The sequence below is a fragment of the Triplophysa rosa genome, linkage group LG10 (assembly GCF_024868665.1).
Source record: "Triplophysa rosa linkage group LG10, Trosa_1v2, whole genome shotgun sequence".
Lineage (NCBI taxonomy): Eukaryota > Metazoa > Chordata > Actinopteri > Cypriniformes > Nemacheilidae > Triplophysa > Triplophysa rosa.
In genome coordinates, this window is record NC_079899.1 from 25,078,762 (window position 1) to 25,098,285 (window position 19,524).

At 38.0% G+C, this 19,524-nt stretch overlaps 1 protein-coding gene across 2 annotated transcripts; it reads left to right on the plus strand.

The window, feature by feature from the left end:
- The first annotated feature begins 470 nt into the window (after positions 1 to 470).
- On the plus strand, positions 471 to 19,293 carry LOC130560741 (transcriptional-regulating factor 1). 2 transcript variants are annotated; one of them, XM_057344745.1, is made up of 16 exons: positions 471 to 672; positions 2,292 to 2,390; positions 4,545 to 6,512; positions 6,586 to 6,629; positions 6,723 to 6,870; positions 9,128 to 9,313; positions 10,569 to 10,848; positions 10,966 to 11,020; positions 12,413 to 12,549; positions 12,652 to 12,755; positions 12,830 to 12,899; positions 13,072 to 13,160; positions 13,294 to 13,407; positions 16,894 to 16,986; positions 18,287 to 18,468; positions 18,553 to 19,293. In XM_057344745.1, exons 3-16 carry the CDS (start codon positions 5,232 to 5,234, stop codon positions 18,824 to 18,826), a joined length of 3,057 nt encoding a protein of 1,018 aa, XP_057200728.1. In that variant the 5' UTR covers positions 471 to 672; positions 2,292 to 2,390; positions 4,545 to 5,231; the 3' UTR covers positions 18,827 to 19,293. The 2 variants fall into 2 exon arrangements, with proteins under 2 accessions (XP_057200728.1, XP_057200727.1); XM_057344744.1 differs by lacking the exon at positions 2,292 to 2,390.
- The last annotated feature ends 231 nt before the right edge of the window (positions 19,294 to 19,524 follow it).

A 19,524-nucleotide genomic window follows, 5' to 3' on the forward strand; every position in this document is an offset into this window, starting at 1 on the left:
TCATTAAATCCACTAAACAGCTGATCCTCTAGGGAAAAAATATGTTTTAAACCCAAACCCAGAAACCCACACATTTCCAAGCAGTTCATGAGGAAATAAATATGTCATTTTTGTTTTCAGCTTGTGTTCTGTTTTTTTACTGACTTCAATAAAGCCTCTCCCACGTACCAGTAAGCTACTACTCACAATTCAGTACTATATATATATAAGTATATTTCATAATAACATTATAAAAACAGCTACATATGTTGTGTTTAATGAAGGTGAGAATATTGAAACATTGTATCGCGTAACGTTGAAAACGCAACTTCTGCTGATGCTACTGAAAAGGAAACATTAATAACAGAAGACGATAATAAAAGTGTCAATGTGTGTTAGAATCAGATAAAGTGTGCGTGAGTCAAAGTGAAACTATATTTATGGGATGTTGTTGATGCGGAAGAGTGTGTGTTTACAGTAGAGGGCACCACTGTATGTTCACTGCAGACCTGTCACACTTCAACACGGATTAAAGTCGCGAAAGCTCATCTGGTTTTTGGGGCGAAAAAAGTTACGGGAGATGCTGCTGGCAGTGCGCGTTCATGTGACTCCCGTATCCGTCAGATGAGAGATGCGGGACGGACTTATCGCTGTTTGCACAGAGATCTCGTTTCACTTTCCAATGATGTGTCGGTATGTGTTTTACTAAAACGGGTTGTTTAAGGGACTTCAATTAATTTTGTAGAGTTTATTAAACCACACAACGTTTAAAACGGCTTTTTAAGATTGCATTAAATGATGCTCGCGAATGTAGCTTGTTTTGAGAATTCTTACCGCACCATTTTATGAAATATGGCTTTATATATACTTCCCTTTACCTATAAAATATAATTCTATCAATGATCTTTGCAAAAAAAGTTAAAAGTTTTATGCCCACATGAAAAAACACACTATATTTCTGTAGTAAATTCCTATACTAGCTATAGGCTATACAATATTAAGGTTCAAAACACCATACTAAAGTATTTAGCCTACTGAAGTGTTTCAGTATAGTAGTAAAACAACGCATATTCACACTAGAGTAAATTATATACTACGTTTTTCAATTTCTACTTTTAACCTCTTAAGATGCAGTAATGGTGTTTACGTGAATTGCAGATGGAAACAACAGGTTTCAGTTAACAGGTGCAACTTGATCAGATAAAATGAAGATGTTTGGGGTTTTCATAAAGGCCTCTTTGCATAGATTTCACAAAACTATAGGAAAAAGTAAACGTTTTGTCTTATTTAACATTTTTGAAGTTTTAAAGAACACAAACCAAACAGGACAAACACAAACTGTGTGTGTGTGATTCCCGTGAAGCACAAGTAAAACTAACCTGACCTTATGACATTCTGACTTTGTAATACTTTTGCGATCTTCAGTGTAGCGGCCGCAGCTATAGATTGATTTGGCGAGTATTTAATGACAGATTTAATACATGTATGTGATGTTTTGACTATAGCTGTATTATAGGGTGTTGAATTCTTTCTGTTTACTGTGTATAATCTCAAGTAGGCCGATAGGAACATCCTGACTAAATAATAGCGTATTTAGTCTTATAAAACGGTCAGTTCTGGTCCTTGATTCTGATTGGCTGAGCGGAGTTCTAAGCCGTTATAAAATACCTCAATATATAACGGCTGACCGCACCACATAGCCTAAATATCATTTTATTTACTTTACTTTATGAAACCTTGCTAAGCATATGGAATAACCGTTTTATAAAAGCAATAAGTCCCGCGAAGCAGTGGGTTACAGTGCATTTTATAACAGCTACGGGGTTTTAATGACTCCGCTTCGCGTCGTGCCACAACGCCCTTAGCTGTTATAAAATGCACTGTAACCCACTGCTTCTTGGGGCTTATTGCTTTAATATACTACACATCATTTAATAACATTCATTATGAAACTGTTAAATACAACAAATCTGTGCCAGTATCTCATTCTATACCTTCTGAATGTATTGGTTATAATGCACTGAATTGACACATTTACCTTTAAAAAATAAGCCAATGATTTAATTGTATGCACTATAAAAGGATCAAGAGAAATAAAAGCATGTTTAGAAAATAGCCTGTGGTTAATCCTCAGGAAGTATAAGAGCTTAAAGAGAAATACGACATTTCTGAACTATATTGAACCCTGTCAGGCCATTAGACATCGCTGTTGCTATAAGAGGACACAAGCAGAATTCCTTAGTCAGCACTTTTAACCAAACCGACTTCCCATTTCACATACACTTCAAGTTATTGACTTCTGATCTCTTTAGCCGTCCATTTGGCTCGTGTGTGTTTGTTATGATTTGGTCGAGACGCGATGCCTCATGCGAGAAGGCAACCTGTACTAAATAAGGAGACAGATAAGAGAGGTAAGACCTTCATCACTCTCTGCGAGATGTTAATATGACACAAATACATTTGTAGCAGAGCAGGTCGTTTTTTCTACAGATGTTAGTTTGGATGGTGTAACTGTATCTAAAGTTTAGGAGCTTAGATTCTAAACCTCGCTGAGAAACATTTAGCTCCTGATAGTGATGGTTAAATGTGATCATTTCAATAACCCAAACACTTGCGTCCACTGACCGCATCGACGGGGATGCTGTTGAAAGATTTGAATTCTTTATTTCAGGAAATTGTTCAAAGAAATCTTGCATTCTGTTGATAACATTCATAAGAAATGAATCGATTAAATTATAGTTTTTATAATTCAATACACACGCATATGTACAGTACAGTTTGTGAACTCTGGGGTGGGTGAGGCGGGTTGACCTCATGAAAAGATGAAGTTTAAAGCGGGCGAGATTTTCTTAATGATAGCAAAGACGTCCAAACACAAAATGTTAATTGAAATCTGTTAGCAATGTCACGCATGTTTTAATCTTATGCAAGCAAACATACAAAGCACACTAATATGATGAAAATACATACAGGATGTTTTTTTATTATTGTTAATGCAAAGGTGGCTGTAAATACAGCTGATAAAGTCATCCAGGTTTGAAAAACACGTTGACCATTTAACAATAGGCCTAATAATAATATGCATTATGAATTTTTGCATGCCACTTAGACATTTATCTTCAGCAGCGCATAAATCTAAACACACAATGCCTGCTTATATTATTACCTCTAAAGTTAACAACTGTCCTCAAAATATACCAAAACTGTCACACCGTAGCACATCATAAAGTCAAAATGAGAGAGAACATGCAAGTTACACTGACACTAACATACAACATGCTGCAAATTAAAAAATAAACTACTTTTTTATATTAACATGTGTCCCATTTTTAAATCTTGTTTGTGCGTACTCAGTTTACTTTAAACTTCACAATCGTGTTGTTCCACTACCTGGTCAAAGTCTGTCAGGTTCACACGCACACTACACAGACTTTAAAGTGAAGATGGAAACTTTGAAAACCACAACAGGCCCTTGAGCTTTTGACACTCGTGTGCTATGTGTTAATCTGATTCTGAGCTAAACGAATGATCTGTTTTCACACCTAGAAAACAAACTCAACATCTGCGTCTCATGATGAGACAGAGTCATACGTGCACAGCGTTTTGAAAGGGAATTTTTGTTGTTAGATGTCCAGTTAGAGATAGGAAAAATGTACAATCGGAATATAAGGTGTCCCAAAAAATAAAGGATTTTTCATGTCAAAGTAAAATGTACTCGATATACTCAAAATGGTCACCACCGTCGTTTCCAAAAATAAAAAAATGAAGAGAGATTGAGATCAAATAAGCACCCTATGTTCTATGCAGATCATGTGACAGGACGTTATAAAATGGTGTCTAAACTTCATGTGTCTAAACTTCATATGCAGATGAATAGCAGAAGAAACCTCAAAATGAGTCATGGTGTGACTTCACTGTATCTACTGTGTCCTAAAGAAGAAGATATTTTTGGTTTGCTATATGGTCAGATTCTTGTTTGGATAGTTCATCGGAGTTCATCTCAGATATGATTCAAAGTTTTTCAAAGAAACAACAACATTACGGGCAATTCAACACGACACCAGGAAGAAAAACTGAATATTTAATATGATCTACACAATTTGCATGACATCTGAAATAACTTATGAAAACTTCCATTTCGAAAACTTCGACTCTCTGACTATACTGCACCTACCTTTCGAGACCCATTTTCAAAATCCAAAATTCCATCTAACAAAATAATTATTCATCATTGGATTTTGTGTTTCACACAAAATTAAGTCAGATTTATATTTGACACCTAATGTAAATTGTAACCTAACTAAGTAAACTCAAAAACAAACATTTACATGTTTATTGTTCTTTCCTATTTGCATGATTTAAAGCAGTGGTCACCAACCCTGCTCCTGGAGATCGACCGTCCTGCAGACTTAAACACCTTGATTAGATAGTTCAGGTGTGCTTGATTGGGGTTGGAGGTGAAATCTTCAGGACGGTCGATCTCCAGGAGCAGGGTTGGTGACCACTGATTTAAAGTATTTGGTGAATTGACAAGCCGTTATACTCTCTTCTTTTTCTTTTTGTAGGAGTGACCTGTTCTTCAAGCTGTGAAAAGAGTTCATCCAAATAATGACAGCCCATCCAATCAATCAAAACAGTTTCATTTACAAGACTTAACACAATTTCATGGTAACACCCAGTGTTTGGTAAATTACTCTGAAAAAGTAATTAATTACTAGTTACTAATTACATACTCAATAGTGTAATTAGATTACTGTACAAATTACTCTCTCCAAAAAGTATTTAATTACTTGTTACTAATTACTTTCTATATCCAACATCAACCTTGATTAGTTAGAATTAGAAGAATAGACATGAAACGGCTCTTTTAATTCAGTCAAATAAATAATATTAAACTACATAAAGTAGTCTTATTAACTGACCAAAGTATTACAAATGTGAGAATTATACATTAAAGCACCGATTCTAAAGTTAGACTTTGAATTTTTATGTCAATTCCACTATTGCACACACACATATTACACAAAGTATTTAGTTTAATTACATCAGAAGTAACTGTACTTAAATTACAGAAAAATAAGAGTAATCCCTTACTTTACTTTTTCAAGGGAATAGTAATTAAATTACAGTAACTAAGTACTTGGTAACTAGTTACACCCAACACTGGTAAAACCTGAACCATCATGTAACCACATTCCCGCAATTCTTTATTATAACAACAGTGAGAAAAGCGGCCCGTTAATCTTTCAGAAATGACTGAAAATCTTTACGAGTCCAGTCAGTTTACTAACCACACCAATGGGAACTATTTGTTCCAGCATAGCCAGAGTGCACCTCACTACAGTGTACCTAACGTACTTCACTCTTCTCCGATGTCTCCGTGCCTCAATCACGAGCATTTGGCATCTCCCGTCACTCCTGGAAATGAACTTTCTCCATTGCTCGATATGCCAAACAGCGCCGGGACTTGGGATTACAGTCAGTTCGGAAGGGGATCGTCATGGGGGTCATCTCAGGACGAACTGTCCGAGAGCGGCGGCGTGTCCCGAATACACCCTTTCAACATCATGTGTCATAACGATTCCACCACGACTTCAAAAGACGGCTGCGGTGCTGTGCTTCCTCAAAGGTTGGACTCGTTCTCCAAGGCGTTCCCCTCCAAGAACATTCACCTTCTCTTTGAAGACAACGACAACAGGACTGTTGATAAAACCTCAGGAGATAATCACATTTCCAGGGGTTCGACGTTACAGCAAAGCGGCACATTCGCCGAGGGGTCCGAAAGACAATCTTTGGGGTCTCCTGTTTTTAATCCGATGGCTTTTCAGGGTCAAACGCAAACAATGAGCGAGTTTCATTTATCAGATCAAAACCCGCTGCACGGTCTTTATCAAACCCCTCAGCATTTTCAATACGGATGTCAGCAGCACAAACAGACTCACGCAGACTCACAGGCTAACCGGGATCTTCATAAGCCACAGAGCCCTTGGCTTCACCAGCACGCCTATCAAAGTCATCTACCGCCGTTCCCCATCAACCTAAACCAACAACAACAGCAGCACCATTTACAACCCAGAGGAACGGTTGCGCATAAAACTCACCTGGACTGTCAAGAGGGCCACGAGTCGACTCGATCTCCAACCTACAGGCAAGACTTCAGAGAGCAGCAGAACTTCCAGGGCGGTCACAGTTTGAGTCTTCATTCACCTCACTACCAAGACCAGCAATATATTCATCCGTTTTCCCATCCGAGCGGCGTCTACCAGCACCAGCATTCTCAAGAGCACGTTCAGCCCGTCCCTGTAAAGCAAAGCAACGTGTTTCACGACGGCCATTTGCAGTCGTACGACAAACACTCTGCACCCAACACACCCGTGTTTTCAAGTCCCAAAGACGACACAAGATCTAGCTTTAACTTCAGCACACATAGAAGTGAAGATATCTGCCTTCCTCATTTTTCGAACAAGAGTTCAGGCGTTTCACAATCGAATATATTTCCACATCTGCCCTCGCATGCATCGCAGTGGTCACAGGTATTGTGCCTTTCCCTTTATTTCATTGCGATTGTGTAGGATGGGGTTTTCATAAATGTCTTTGTTCATGCAGGCATCTTCACCAGATATTCAGAGTGAAAACATTTCACATTACAGGTATGACATGATCTGAATTATCTATGATATGTGAGGATATAACGTGGCTCTCATTTCAAGTTCATTTATTTATGAATCTGTGTTTGGTGTCAGGGCAGAAAATGGGCCGGCGAGAGCGGAAGGGTCGCAGGCTCGAATGAGATGCACCGTCTGTCAGAGGGAATTCAAAAGTCTTCCAGCTCTGAACGGACACATGCGATCCCACGGAGGATTTCGGACAAACTCCGCATCTCTTAAAGCGGTACCAGCCACCTTCTGTAGAACATGCATGCTCTTAATAATAATAATAAAACATTAATTTTATAAAGCGCCTTTAAAGGTTGCTTTCTCAAAGCTCTGTACAACACAACCAAACACAAAAATATAAATCAACACAAAGAAGATATGATTACATAATAACATAACACTAGAAACCAAAAATAAATTAAAAGCCAGCCTAAAGTAAAACGTTTTAAGACGGGATTTAAAAATACCTAATGAGTTTGCTTCCCTGATGTCGACCGGGAGCGAATTCCACAATTTGGGGGCATAAGCAGAAAAAGCTCTGTCACCCCTAGGACTCAACTGTGTTTTAGGAACAACTAGACGACCACTCTGGGAAGAACGCAAGGTACGAGTAGGTGTATAAGGTGTTAAAAGCTCAGCCAAATACTGAGGAGCCAGGCCATACAGTGCCTTATATGTTAACAGGAGAACTTTAAAATCAATGTGGAATCTTACCGGGAGCCAATGCAACGAAGCCAAAACAGGAGTTATATGAGCATCACTCCTAGCCCCAGACAGAATTATGGCAGTTGAATTTTGCAAATGTTGAAGTTTGTTAACGCAGAATTTGGAAACTCCAATAAGAAGGGCATTACAGTAATCGATGCGGGAAAAAACAAATTAATTAATCAACCTTTCCGCAACCGAGTAAGCCAACATTGGACATAAGCGTGCAATATTTCTGAGATGGAAAAACAAGGCCTTAACGGTGTTCAGCACAAAAGGCTCAAACGACAATGTGGGATCAAAAATAACACCCAGATTTTTTTATTTACTTTGAAGGAGCAACTCCATCAACAGATAAAGCTAGAGAACCAGCGTTACGTAATTGATGGTGAGAGCCAAGTAGCATGACTTCTGTTTTGGAACTATTCAATCACAAAAAATTGTCAGACATCCACAACTTAACTTCTGAAATGCAGTCTAAAAGATAGGGAACGCTTACATCTTGACCGGTGTTTGAGTGGATGTAAATCTGCATATCATCGGCGTAAAAATGAAAATTAAGGCCAAGTGTCATGAATCTGGTTCATGGACTTCCATCTGCTAGCCACCAGAGATCGCTCTTCCATTTCATTGACCTTCACATCACACAGACTGTTACACATCACCTTGGACTGCATTTCCCATCATCCATCATCCACATACAGCTGTCACCAATCACACGATCACCTGATAGCTATTACATCCACTATATAACACTCACTCAGATTCTTCTCAGGGCCGAGAATTGTTCTGCACGTCACTCTCCTAGTGTTAGCTGCCCTACGGAGCCAATTTCAAGTTTCCTTAATCTAGTCAGTCTTGCCATAGTTCGTAGTCTAGTCTTGTTATTTCCTGTTTCCTGATTCCTTCTTTTTCCTCATTTCTTTTGGATTTATGATTGTTTGCTACCTGCCCCGACCCACGCCTGTTTTTGGATTATGAACTGGTTTGCCTTTGACCTTGTGTTTGCTGGTGATCGACCCTGCCTGTTTATGACCATATCTGTTAATAAAGCTTTGCATATGGATCCGCACGTCTCACGTCTTGTTCGCCCCGGTACACCAAGAGACCTTAATAATTGACCCAAAGTAAAAATATAAATGCTAAAAAGCAAAGGACCAAGTATTGAGCCCTGAGGGACACCCGTAGTGACAAACAAAATGACTACGATCGGTAATGTAAGATCTGAACCAATCTAGTGCCACCCTGAAGACCGATTCAAGTCGACTAATTAATACCATGTGATCAATGGTATCAAATGCTGCACTTAGGTCCAGAAGAATTGAAGGATTGAAACAGACCCCGAGTCAGATGCCAATAACAGGTCATTAGTAACTTTAACCAGTGCCGTCTTAGTGCTATGCAGTTTTCGAAACCCAGACTGATATGGTTCAAAGAGGATGTTAACAGCCAAATGATTGTATAATTGAAATGCAACACCCTCTAATATTTTAGCCAGAAATGGGAGATTTGAAATCCGATGGAAATTGCTTAAGTTGTTCACATCAGCATTTTGCTTTTTTAAAACAGGGGTGATAGCAGCAGTTTTAAGTGCTGCTGGCAAAACACCGTTTGACAATGAGTAATTTAAAATTGAAAGGACAGTAGGACACAAGACCCCAAAACAAGATTTAAATCAAATAAACACTATCTACTTCTCTGTTCCATGGAAGAACATTTATCAACGTAATGACAAAATATTCCAATTATAAACTATAATTTTTTTTCATTTACATTGTTTTGAACAGAAAGAGGGACAGCTTCATCTGTCGGGTGATGTTTTTCAAAGCAACCCTATCATCTTACCTGTGACAGTTCCTGTGAAGAATTACCAGACCCCCTCCAAACTTCCCCTCGGTCCTCAGTGTCATCAGAAAGATGGTGACCGGAGCCCACAGTCGCCCCTCCCGCCTGTGCGAAACCAGCCTTCCTGTGTGAGTGTTTTACATTCGTAGAGGTATTTTTAGCTGCTGTTAAAAAAGAAATTGGGGTTTTGTGACATTTGGTCTGAATCTAGTTTTTAAAGTCATCATACTGTATGCTACTTTAGGAACACCTTAAATTTGACAAAATAAACTCCCAAACCTACACATTTAGTTTAGTCTCACTCAGACCAAAAATATTAGTGTATAGGAGTGTAACAGTACATCGAGCTCATGATTCAATGAACAATGCACAATACTAGATAATATATACAGGTGCTGGTCATATAATTAGAATATCATCAAAAAGTTGATTTATTTCACTAATTCCATTCAAAAAGTGAAACTTGTATATTATATTCATTCATTACACACAGACTGATATATTTCAAATGTTTATTTCTTTTCATTTGATGATTATAACTGACAACGAATGAATATCCCAAATTCAGTATCTCAGAAAATTAGAATATTACTTAAGACCAATACAAAGAAAGGATTTTTAGAAATCTTGGCCAACTGAAAAGTATGAAGATGAAAAGTATGAGCATGTACAGCACTCAATACTTAGTTGGGGCTCCTTTTGCCTGAATTACTGCAGCAATGCGGCGTGGCATGGAGTCGATCAGTCTGTGGCACTGCTCAGGTGTTATGAGAGACCAGGTTGCTCTGATAGTGGCCTTCAGCTCTTCTGCATTGTTGGGTCTGGCATATCGCATCTTCCTCTTCACAATACCCCATAGATTTTCTATGGGGTTAAGGTCAGGCGAGTTTGCTGGCCAATTAAGAACAGGGATACCATGGTCCTTAAACCACTGGTAGCTTTGGCACTGCGTGCAGGTGCCAAGTCCTGTTGGAAAATGAAATCTGCATCTCCATAAAGGCGTTTCAGGCAGGTCTGGGTGAGCATTCGCTTTTAGATAGAATGCTCAACTAGAATGGGCAACTTATAACACACCAAAGACACAGAAAACACGTATTCGCGCCATATGACCCCTTTACAAAGCCTAAATGAAATTCAAATTACAGTTTTGGTACCAAAACCTTCACTTTTTTGTACATATAATTTGTTAAAGAATTGACAACATTGAAGGTTTATTAGGACCATATGTAAATGAATAAAAACTAAATATATTACTGAAATAAATAAATACAAATTATAGATATACATATATTTTTAATATGTATATACTGTACATACACTTATAGACACACAGTGTATACACATCTAAATGGCCATTTATAATAATTCTTTATGTGATTCTAGATAAAGAGGTCAGTCTCAGATGGAGAATGTGGATCTAAACAGGGGAAACAGAGATACCGTCAGTGTTTGGTCCCTCTGATGATTCCTCCGCCCGGCACCGTGCAGGAGTCCAGAGGAGCTGTTCTCTTCAGAAGTCTGCTGAGGACACCCGGCAGCAGGGGGGATGATGTACCGTACACCCCCCCACCCATGCTCAGTCCCGTCCGCCCGGGCTCGGGTCTTTTCAGTGCTGTGTGCGGTGGAACAGAGTCTGACGCTACTGCGCTCCACTGTTCAACAAGCAAGTGTCAATGTTTACTGAACTATAACGGTTGTCAAATATTTACTTGAATGAATTTTAAGTGCTGTTGCGTTATTGTCGAACAATGGAAGGTTCTGATGCATCTATCACCAACAGGTGATGCAGACAACTGTGCTCTTACTTCAGGGCAGAAAGTCATAAATGTAGCACCGTAAGTTTTCGATCAGTTTTTTATTTCATGCATTAATGTGCGTTATATATTGGTGCAGTTGCCAAGGCATTTCTGAACAGAAATCTGAACACAGTAATTTGGAAACGAACAATTAAATCAAATTGTTCAACACAATCTCATGGCAATTCGTAACTTTTTCACGAGGTGGTTGAACCGTATGATCTCATTTCTCATAGTTCGAGTTCCCATGAGAGCAGGCTGTATCATAGTTTATTTATATTAAAGGGATATTTCACAGGCAAAACAAAATTACCCCATGATTTACTCACCCTCAAGGCATCCTGACTGAATATGACTTTCTTCTTGAAGAATAATGCAGTCGGAGTTTTACTTCCAAGCGGTAGAATGGGAGTGAATGGGTGTTGACTTTTTGAAGCTCCAAAAAGTGCATCCATCGATCAAAAAAACTGCTCGACACGGCTCCGTGGTCTTAAAGCCAATCTCATATTAATCTTGAGTACCTATTGAGTAGTATTGCATACTTTGTATCTTCGAAAAGTATTTAGTTTGATCACATTTATAAAAGATAGATACAGCTGTACGATTATTTCAGAAAGCATACGGAGCGTGCGGGGGGGAGGGGTAGGCTGAACTAAAGCATGTGTAAAGCACCCATTGCCAACAAAACACAGACACCAGTTTCACTCAACGCATGCGGTTCATGTCTGGCATCTTTTAGCGCTGGGACGGCTCCATATATCAGTTTCAAACCATCTCCAAATCCAGCGTTATATCCACCGTTTATATAACATTCATCACCCAAATGCAGTGAACAAACAAACACCTGAACTTCGCGAACGTATGCTCTCTCTCTCTCTCTCTCTCTCTCCTGCACACAAGTGAAAGCGACATCTGCGCATGCTCCTTCTCCTGCTCTCCTTGCTGCCGCGTGGGCGTGCCGAATGCTTTTCCGGGAGAATTGTCCAATAAGGGACAAAGAAAAATTGTTACGAAACAGTTTTATGTTCGAAAAAAACTTTCCGAAACCTGTCCGATCACTGGGGGAGTGTATTGAGAAATACTACGTCATACGCCCAACGCGTTTTTTGACAAGTTGACCATGTTAAGCATGAGAAGCCAGCACGTTTAACATTGTAAAGAAGTCAGAATGCATGACACACCGTTGCACCACCCCTTTAACACAGGTCTTCTGAAGAGAATCGATGCATTTGTTCAAGAGAAATATCCATATTGACAGCGCTATTAACGTTGATGTCTAGCTTCCATTGGAGAAATTTTGTTTTGCCTGTGAAATATCCCTTTAACATTCAACTTCATATTATTCGACTCGATTATTTTCAATGATTATTGTAGATAGTTATTGAGAATTCTACACTACCGCACAGTAATTGTATTATCCTTTTGTCGCAGTCACATTAATATAGGTGAAGAATTTCAAGCCAAAATCCCAGAAATCAGTCAATCCCTCATAGAGGAAGATACCCATAATGCATTTCTCCTGTGGATGCCCATCAATAACCTGAACACCCCTGATAACCAGCAGAAAGGTAACCTCTGTGGACTTCATATAAATAACGTACAGTGCTAAAAAAAAATCAGTTCATTCATTTACAAAAGTTTACGAAATCTACTTTATTTTCCCATCTCAGTGGACAACCTGTTAAAAATGGCTTGTTCTAGTGTTCTGCCGGGAGGGGGAACAAACACTGAATATGTCCTACATTGTCTTTTTGAGTGCAGAGGGGATCTTATGGTTAGTATGGCTTATTACAACATTTCAGTCTCTCAAATTTGTTCTCTAAAAACTCGTAATTTTCATTGTTTCAGAACACCCTCGAGAAACTTCTCTTATCCTGGAGAAACGCATGCGGCCCTAAACCAGACTATCATTACGCAGGTGTGAGACTGACCGTATGGTCACTTTTCACAAAACTGTGTAGTTAAAAATAGTCGGGCTCTTTATTTAAATGCAAATGATGAAATCATCTTTATGAATATCTTCCTGAGGAAGTATCAGAAAGCACATAAAATATTAAACTACATTACAATGACTCCTCTTTCTGAACCAGGTTCTGATTCGTGGAGTCCTCAAGAGAAGCGACTTCTGAATAAAGCACTGTTAACACATCACAAAGACTTCTATCTCGTTCAGAAAGTGGTGCGTTTAAACCGTTTATTCCGAGATTGTTATTCATACAATCTTTTAATTCACATGAATTAATAATTTGTCAGTTAACGTGTGACCCTGTGGTTTGATAACTGTGAGAATCTTTTTGTTTGTTTGTTTTTAGGTCAAGACGAAGACTGTGGCTCAGTGTGTTGAGTACTACTACACATGTAAAAAACAGTCGCGTTTGGGTACGAGAGTTAGTTCAGCTTTGATTACACCTGTTCAAGACCAGCCGGTGAGTTACAGCCTTGTTTTTATCAACTGATTTTATTGATATTTTGGGAAATCTATATGGGAATTTGGGTCACATTTCAATACAATTTTAAAATGTAAAAACAAATTGTAGATAATGAATTTATTGGTAGTGCCATTGTAATCTTTTTTTACAACATTTTTTATGACATCCAAGCACTCCAAATCCAAATTCTCACTTCCAGAAATTAAAAAATATATATATCATTTCTCATTACTGTGAAACCAAACATTCTGTATTATTTAATTTCTAGTATTTATACATTATGATAGTATTTATTGTACTGCCTTTTTTATTTCAAACAGCTGTACTAAACTACTTCTTTTTCACTTTAACATCCAATGAAAAATCTTAAAAATAAATCTAACAAGAAGTTTAATGTTCTTAAGTATCATAGAAAAAATGTCATAATTCCAGCATTATGGATGTGACATTTTGCGATAGGGACGTGACATAAAAATGCTCAGAGAATGTATTTGTTACGAATATCTAGAACCATCTGTTTATATTTTACTAAACCCTTGTTGATAGTGTAAATATCAGAAAAATATCAGTCTATGCACGAGTTTTCTATTTTATAAAAGGGAAATAAACACGCGTTATGGATGTGACAAGGTTTTTGGGAGATGACAAACTGTACGATTTCTGTGAATTAAAATGCACAAACCTGAAGCAATTATACCCAACAAATGGAGAAGGGATGGCTTTTGAAAGAACATAAAATATATATATTTTTTAATTATTTAATAAATTAATTTTCATGTGCCCATTTATAAGGAATATGTACCGTTATGGATGTGACAATCCTGAAAAAAGTCACTTATCTGACTATGAAAAATCATGCACTAAAAATAAAATAAGGAGAGACCTCACATGGGTATTTGAACCACCTGTTGACATCTGTGCAGTTAGCATATAAAAACCGTTAGTAAAAACATTATTTTTCCACAGTAAGGTTGACATTTTCACGGAATTGCCCATAATGGAAACAATTCAAGATTTCTTCCTAAAATAGGCTTGATTTTAGTTTTTCCTTTTAGAATTTAGTGTGTGATTAACACATCTAGTCTTATGGCAATCATTAGTGATGCTTTGAAAAAGCATTACTATTGTTATTCAAACATACTTCTTATTATTCTTGTTCAGCCAAAAGTTTGGCACGCTACTTGTCCCGCAGCTTTTGGCGTAGACCCATGAATGAATACATCAAATCGACCGGCCTATTCGGGAATGGCGTGCTATGACTTTTATAAGCGATCGGGTGGGGGGGGTGCAATAGGGGGGCGAAAAACCACCCGAAAAATCACATACACTTAACATTGCGCCCAACTTTGAGGGGTCGTAGCTCCGACCGAGGAAATCGTAGAAACATTTGGATGATACACCATTTCAAGAGGCTATCAGGCTCTGTAAGAACATCACTCACAATGGGGTGTAAGTTGCACCCCTGGGGTGTAAGAGCCACCCAAAATGTCCCGTATACTTATAATGGCCCATTGACTCCCATTCAGATACCGATTTTTTTTTCCGCATTAGACCCATGAATGTATACATCAAATCGAGCGGCCCATTGAGAAATGGTGTACCATGACTTTTGGAAGCGATCGGGTGAGGGGTGCTCGATAGGGGGGCGAAAAAACACCCGAAAAAACCCATTGACTTAACATTGACGGGTCGTAGCTCAGAGCGAGGATTTCGTAGAAACGTGCGGGTTACCACATTTGAAGAGGCTATCAGACTCTATAAGAACATACATTACATTGGGGTGTAAGTTGTACCCCTGGGGTGTAAGAGCCACCCAAAATTTCCCACTGACAGGAAGCATGCCCATATAAGGCGTAAAACCGTCCCATGTTGAATATCTTCGCAGTACAACCACTTAGAGACAAGGGGGTGGGCTCATTTTGCTCAGGCTACCAATCAGTGTCACATGATCATTATGAAGTTATTAAGCCACGCCCATAGCAACCATTTACAGCAACCTAGCAACCGATCCCATAGACTCCCATTATAAAAAGTCCAGGTGGATATCTTTGTAACACAGTGTCGTAGAGACAAGGGGGTGGGCTCATTTGACTCACACAACCAATCAGTGTCCCAGAACCATCATGAAGCTTCGATGCCACGCCCATAGCAACAAAACATGTCAGCCTAGCAACCATTTAGCAATACCTATATCTCTCCATCGGAACATCGTAGAGACACGGGGGTTGGTTCGTTACACTCATAGCTTAGAGCATCATCTATTGGCAGATGCTAAGCCACGCCCATAGCAACCAAACAGGTTAGCCTAGCAACCATTTAGCAAAACCTATATCTCTGCATAGGAACATCGTAGAGACGCGCCGGTTAGATCATTTCACTCATAGGTTAGAGTATTATCAATTGCAGATGCCAAGTCACGCCCATAGCAACCAAACAGGTTAGCCTAGCAACCGTTTAGCAACGCCTATATCTATGCATAGGAACATCGTAGAGACATGGGAGTTGGTTTGTTTCACTTGTGGCTTGAAGCATCATCAGTTGGCAGATGCCAAGCCACGCCCATAGCAACCAAACACATTAGCCTAGCAACCGTTTAGCAAGACCTATATCTCTGTATCAGAACATCTTAGAGTCATGGGGGTTGGTTAGATTCATTAGTACTTAAAGTGTCATCACCCTAGTGCCGAGTTTCGCGGTTTGCCACAAAAGCATCACTCTTTAGAAAATGTACTATCTAGTTAGTATTACTGTTTTACTTCACCTTATCGAATACACAATTGATTAATGTCTCTAACTTATTTTTAAAAGTAACTATTTTCTGTGACTTTAATCCAAAAAGTTAGAATTTAAATATGCAACAACACAGCAGACGACAGAGAAAATAAAATGTTTTTTTACTCAGCAAAAACATTTTAAAAAAGGATTGATGAAAACCCCGTCAATCAAATGATGCGAAAGCGCATTGTACTAAAACATACGAATGAGATCGAAGTAATATGAATTAGCCACATCGAAAAATAAATAAATGCTTTGGTTTTTTACAAGCTCCCATTTATAGTAAACATTTGAAATTTAAAGTAAATTAAACAAAATGTAATAATAAGTATGTTGCAATAAGATACAAAAATATAGGCTATATACAACACAGTTAAAAAATGGTATATGTAAAATAAGCAAAAAAGTATAATTATTGTTCTGTGGTATTGCCGAACACAACCATTTTAAATCTGTTATTTATCCATGTTTAACAGAATGAGATGTCATGATTTCAGTTTGTTAACCCACAATGACTCCGTTTTATAAAAACGCCTTCGCTATACCTAAGACACATTTATCTGTCTACGGACTCATTCCTTTGCATTTAATTTCCTGTTTTATAATCTAACATCTATTTATTATCTACATACTGAGATTAGATAACTCTATCTAATTGAGCATTATTTTGCGTGACCGACTGTTATGTGTGTATGTTACATGAATTAGGGGGACTGGACCGTAAACCTCACCACAGGAACAGACAGAGAAACCAAGAGCACAGACAACTCCCACACATCTCTGTTTGTCTGTGAAGTGTCTGTGAGTATCTGTCAAGTACTGAAACATCTCAGACCTAAATGTTTCATTTCCTGTCATGCCTCTGCATTCTGTGAAATATATGAAGAACTCAAGGATTTGTGTGCCATCATGTGTATCAATTTTCAAGTTTGGTAGTATTTTATTGTAGTCTCTGTTTGTCAGTGTATCACTTTTAATATATTTTATACTAAAAATGTTAAAGTATATACTTAAAGTATGTTCATGGCAAGAATCGTGTTTAATTATAAAGACTAAAACTTAATTTTTTACCTAGAAACTGAAAAACTACATTTGGATTAACTTGACGTAACTTAAAAACTTAATCGACAGTAGTACCAACAGAATAAAACCTGTTCCTCACAGAGGAAGAAGGGTTTAGACATTTGAGACATCCTTAAGAATTATAGCAACCACCTAAAACACCCAAGCAACCTCACTGCAATGTGCTAAGACATCAATAGGACACAATATACTGTACTTTAGCAACTGCATCACCCTGGCAACAAAGGGGCATTAACACTTCCTTTTTGATGACCATATATAGTAGCTGATAGTTAATTTTGGATTCTTTAGAAGTGAATCTGCCTACATAAGATCATTTTAAATCATTTGCTATGATGCTAGATAGTTCATCTGGTCACACTTCAGTATAGGGGGCAATTTTCGCTATTAACAAACCCTTAACTACGACTTTTTCCCTAATAAACTCTTAATTTGTTGCTTATTAATAGTTAGTAAATTAGTTGTTAGGTTAAGGTATTGGGTAGGATTAAGGATGTAGAGTATGGTCATGCAGAATATGTGCTTTATAAGTGCTAATAAACAGCCAATATGCCAATGATAGGCTTGCTAATAACAACTAGTTAATAGTGAGAATTGCCCCCTATACTGAAGTGTTACCGTTCATCTAAAAATAAAACTCCTGTCATCATTTATTCATCCTCATCTGGTTCAAAATCTGTATGACACGAAGAAGATATTTCAAAATATATTTTGTGTTATTTGGAAGAATGACATTCTCACAGGTCAGACCTATGGCTAAACACACTACAAGACTTTCGCTCAGATTTTGCCCAGATTTTCAGTCTGGACTTGTTGCAGAAAATCTGTGCCAGTCTGCAGATTTGATCAGTTAGTATGTTTCTATCCGAAACTTTTAAAAAGTCTGCAAGTGTATGATGTCTAGTTTAAAAAAAATCTGTTCATATTTTAAAAGTCTTGTAGTGTATTCCAGCCATTAGAAATGATATGAGGATGCATAAATAAATATTTCAGGATAAACTATTCTTTTTTCTCGAAGCAAACAAACGGAAAAACGTTGATCCAGAACAATCCTGGCCTACTCTGTAGCTCTCCAGCAGAACACAGAACATCCACGCTGACTCCTTTGGGTTCTGGTTCCATACGAAGTTCGCCTTCCAACAGCACCACCAGTGGAGATACGGATTTGGCTGTTGTATTTCCCTGCACCGAGTGCGGAAAGTAAGAGTCAGAATCAGAAACATCTTAAAACAGTTATGATTCATAGCGGCTGTCATCTGATTCATACCGTGCCTTATTTCACAGGGTGTTTTTTAAGGTCAAAAGTCGAAATGCCCACATGAAGACACACAGACAGCAAGAAGACACACACTTGTGGCAGTTTCCCAGGGCCCCCGAGCAAAATAAAGGGATGACGTCATCTGTCTGTCCTGTTACGCCACTAAAACAACCCACAAGTCTTTATTCCGCTGACAGTGTAACAGATGCAAACACATTCTCTTTAAATGACGTGGAGTCTATGCAGGATTACTCTCTAAAGACTGTCCTGCAGAGTCAGTTGGACTTTGTTCCGAGTTAGTGCTCGAGTTGACACAGATTAACACAAATATGAGACTTGTGTATCATTGATATACTGAAAACGTTTTGATGTTTAAATCTTTTATGAAATCCTGTAAATTGTACAAACATTTTATTTTTAATAAACCTACAAGTTCAACACATTCATGCACTAAATGTCTTGCGCTGTGCCCTAATAATGACCTCAAATTGCACTACAGCATTGTATATGCAGGCACGGAAAAAATGAAGAGACAGTTTCAAAATGATTTCGAGTTTTTCTTAATTTACTATTAAATTTGAGGTGAAATGATCATTTTTGTTTCTTTTTGTGAACTATTAACAATGTTTCTCCCAAATCTCAAATAAAAATATTGTTTCTATTTGCAGAAAAAAACGGGTGAAAATAACAGAAAAGATGCTCTGTATTTTTCAGACCTCAAATACTGCAAAGAAAACAAGTTCATATTCACTTTTAAGCAACACAACAGTTATACTGGAAAATTTGTATTTCGGAAAAATTAAAAAATATTTTTTAATGTGATAACCTGGATTTTTATCACAGTTTTCATGCGTCTTGTCATGCTTTCACATTTCTATTAGATGACTTTGTCACTCCTGAGGTTTGAGCTTGTTGAAATTCAACAGACACTGGATTGGAATGAACACAATGCATCTAGAAATGCTGATTAAATGAATATTTGGAATGGTCTCTTAACT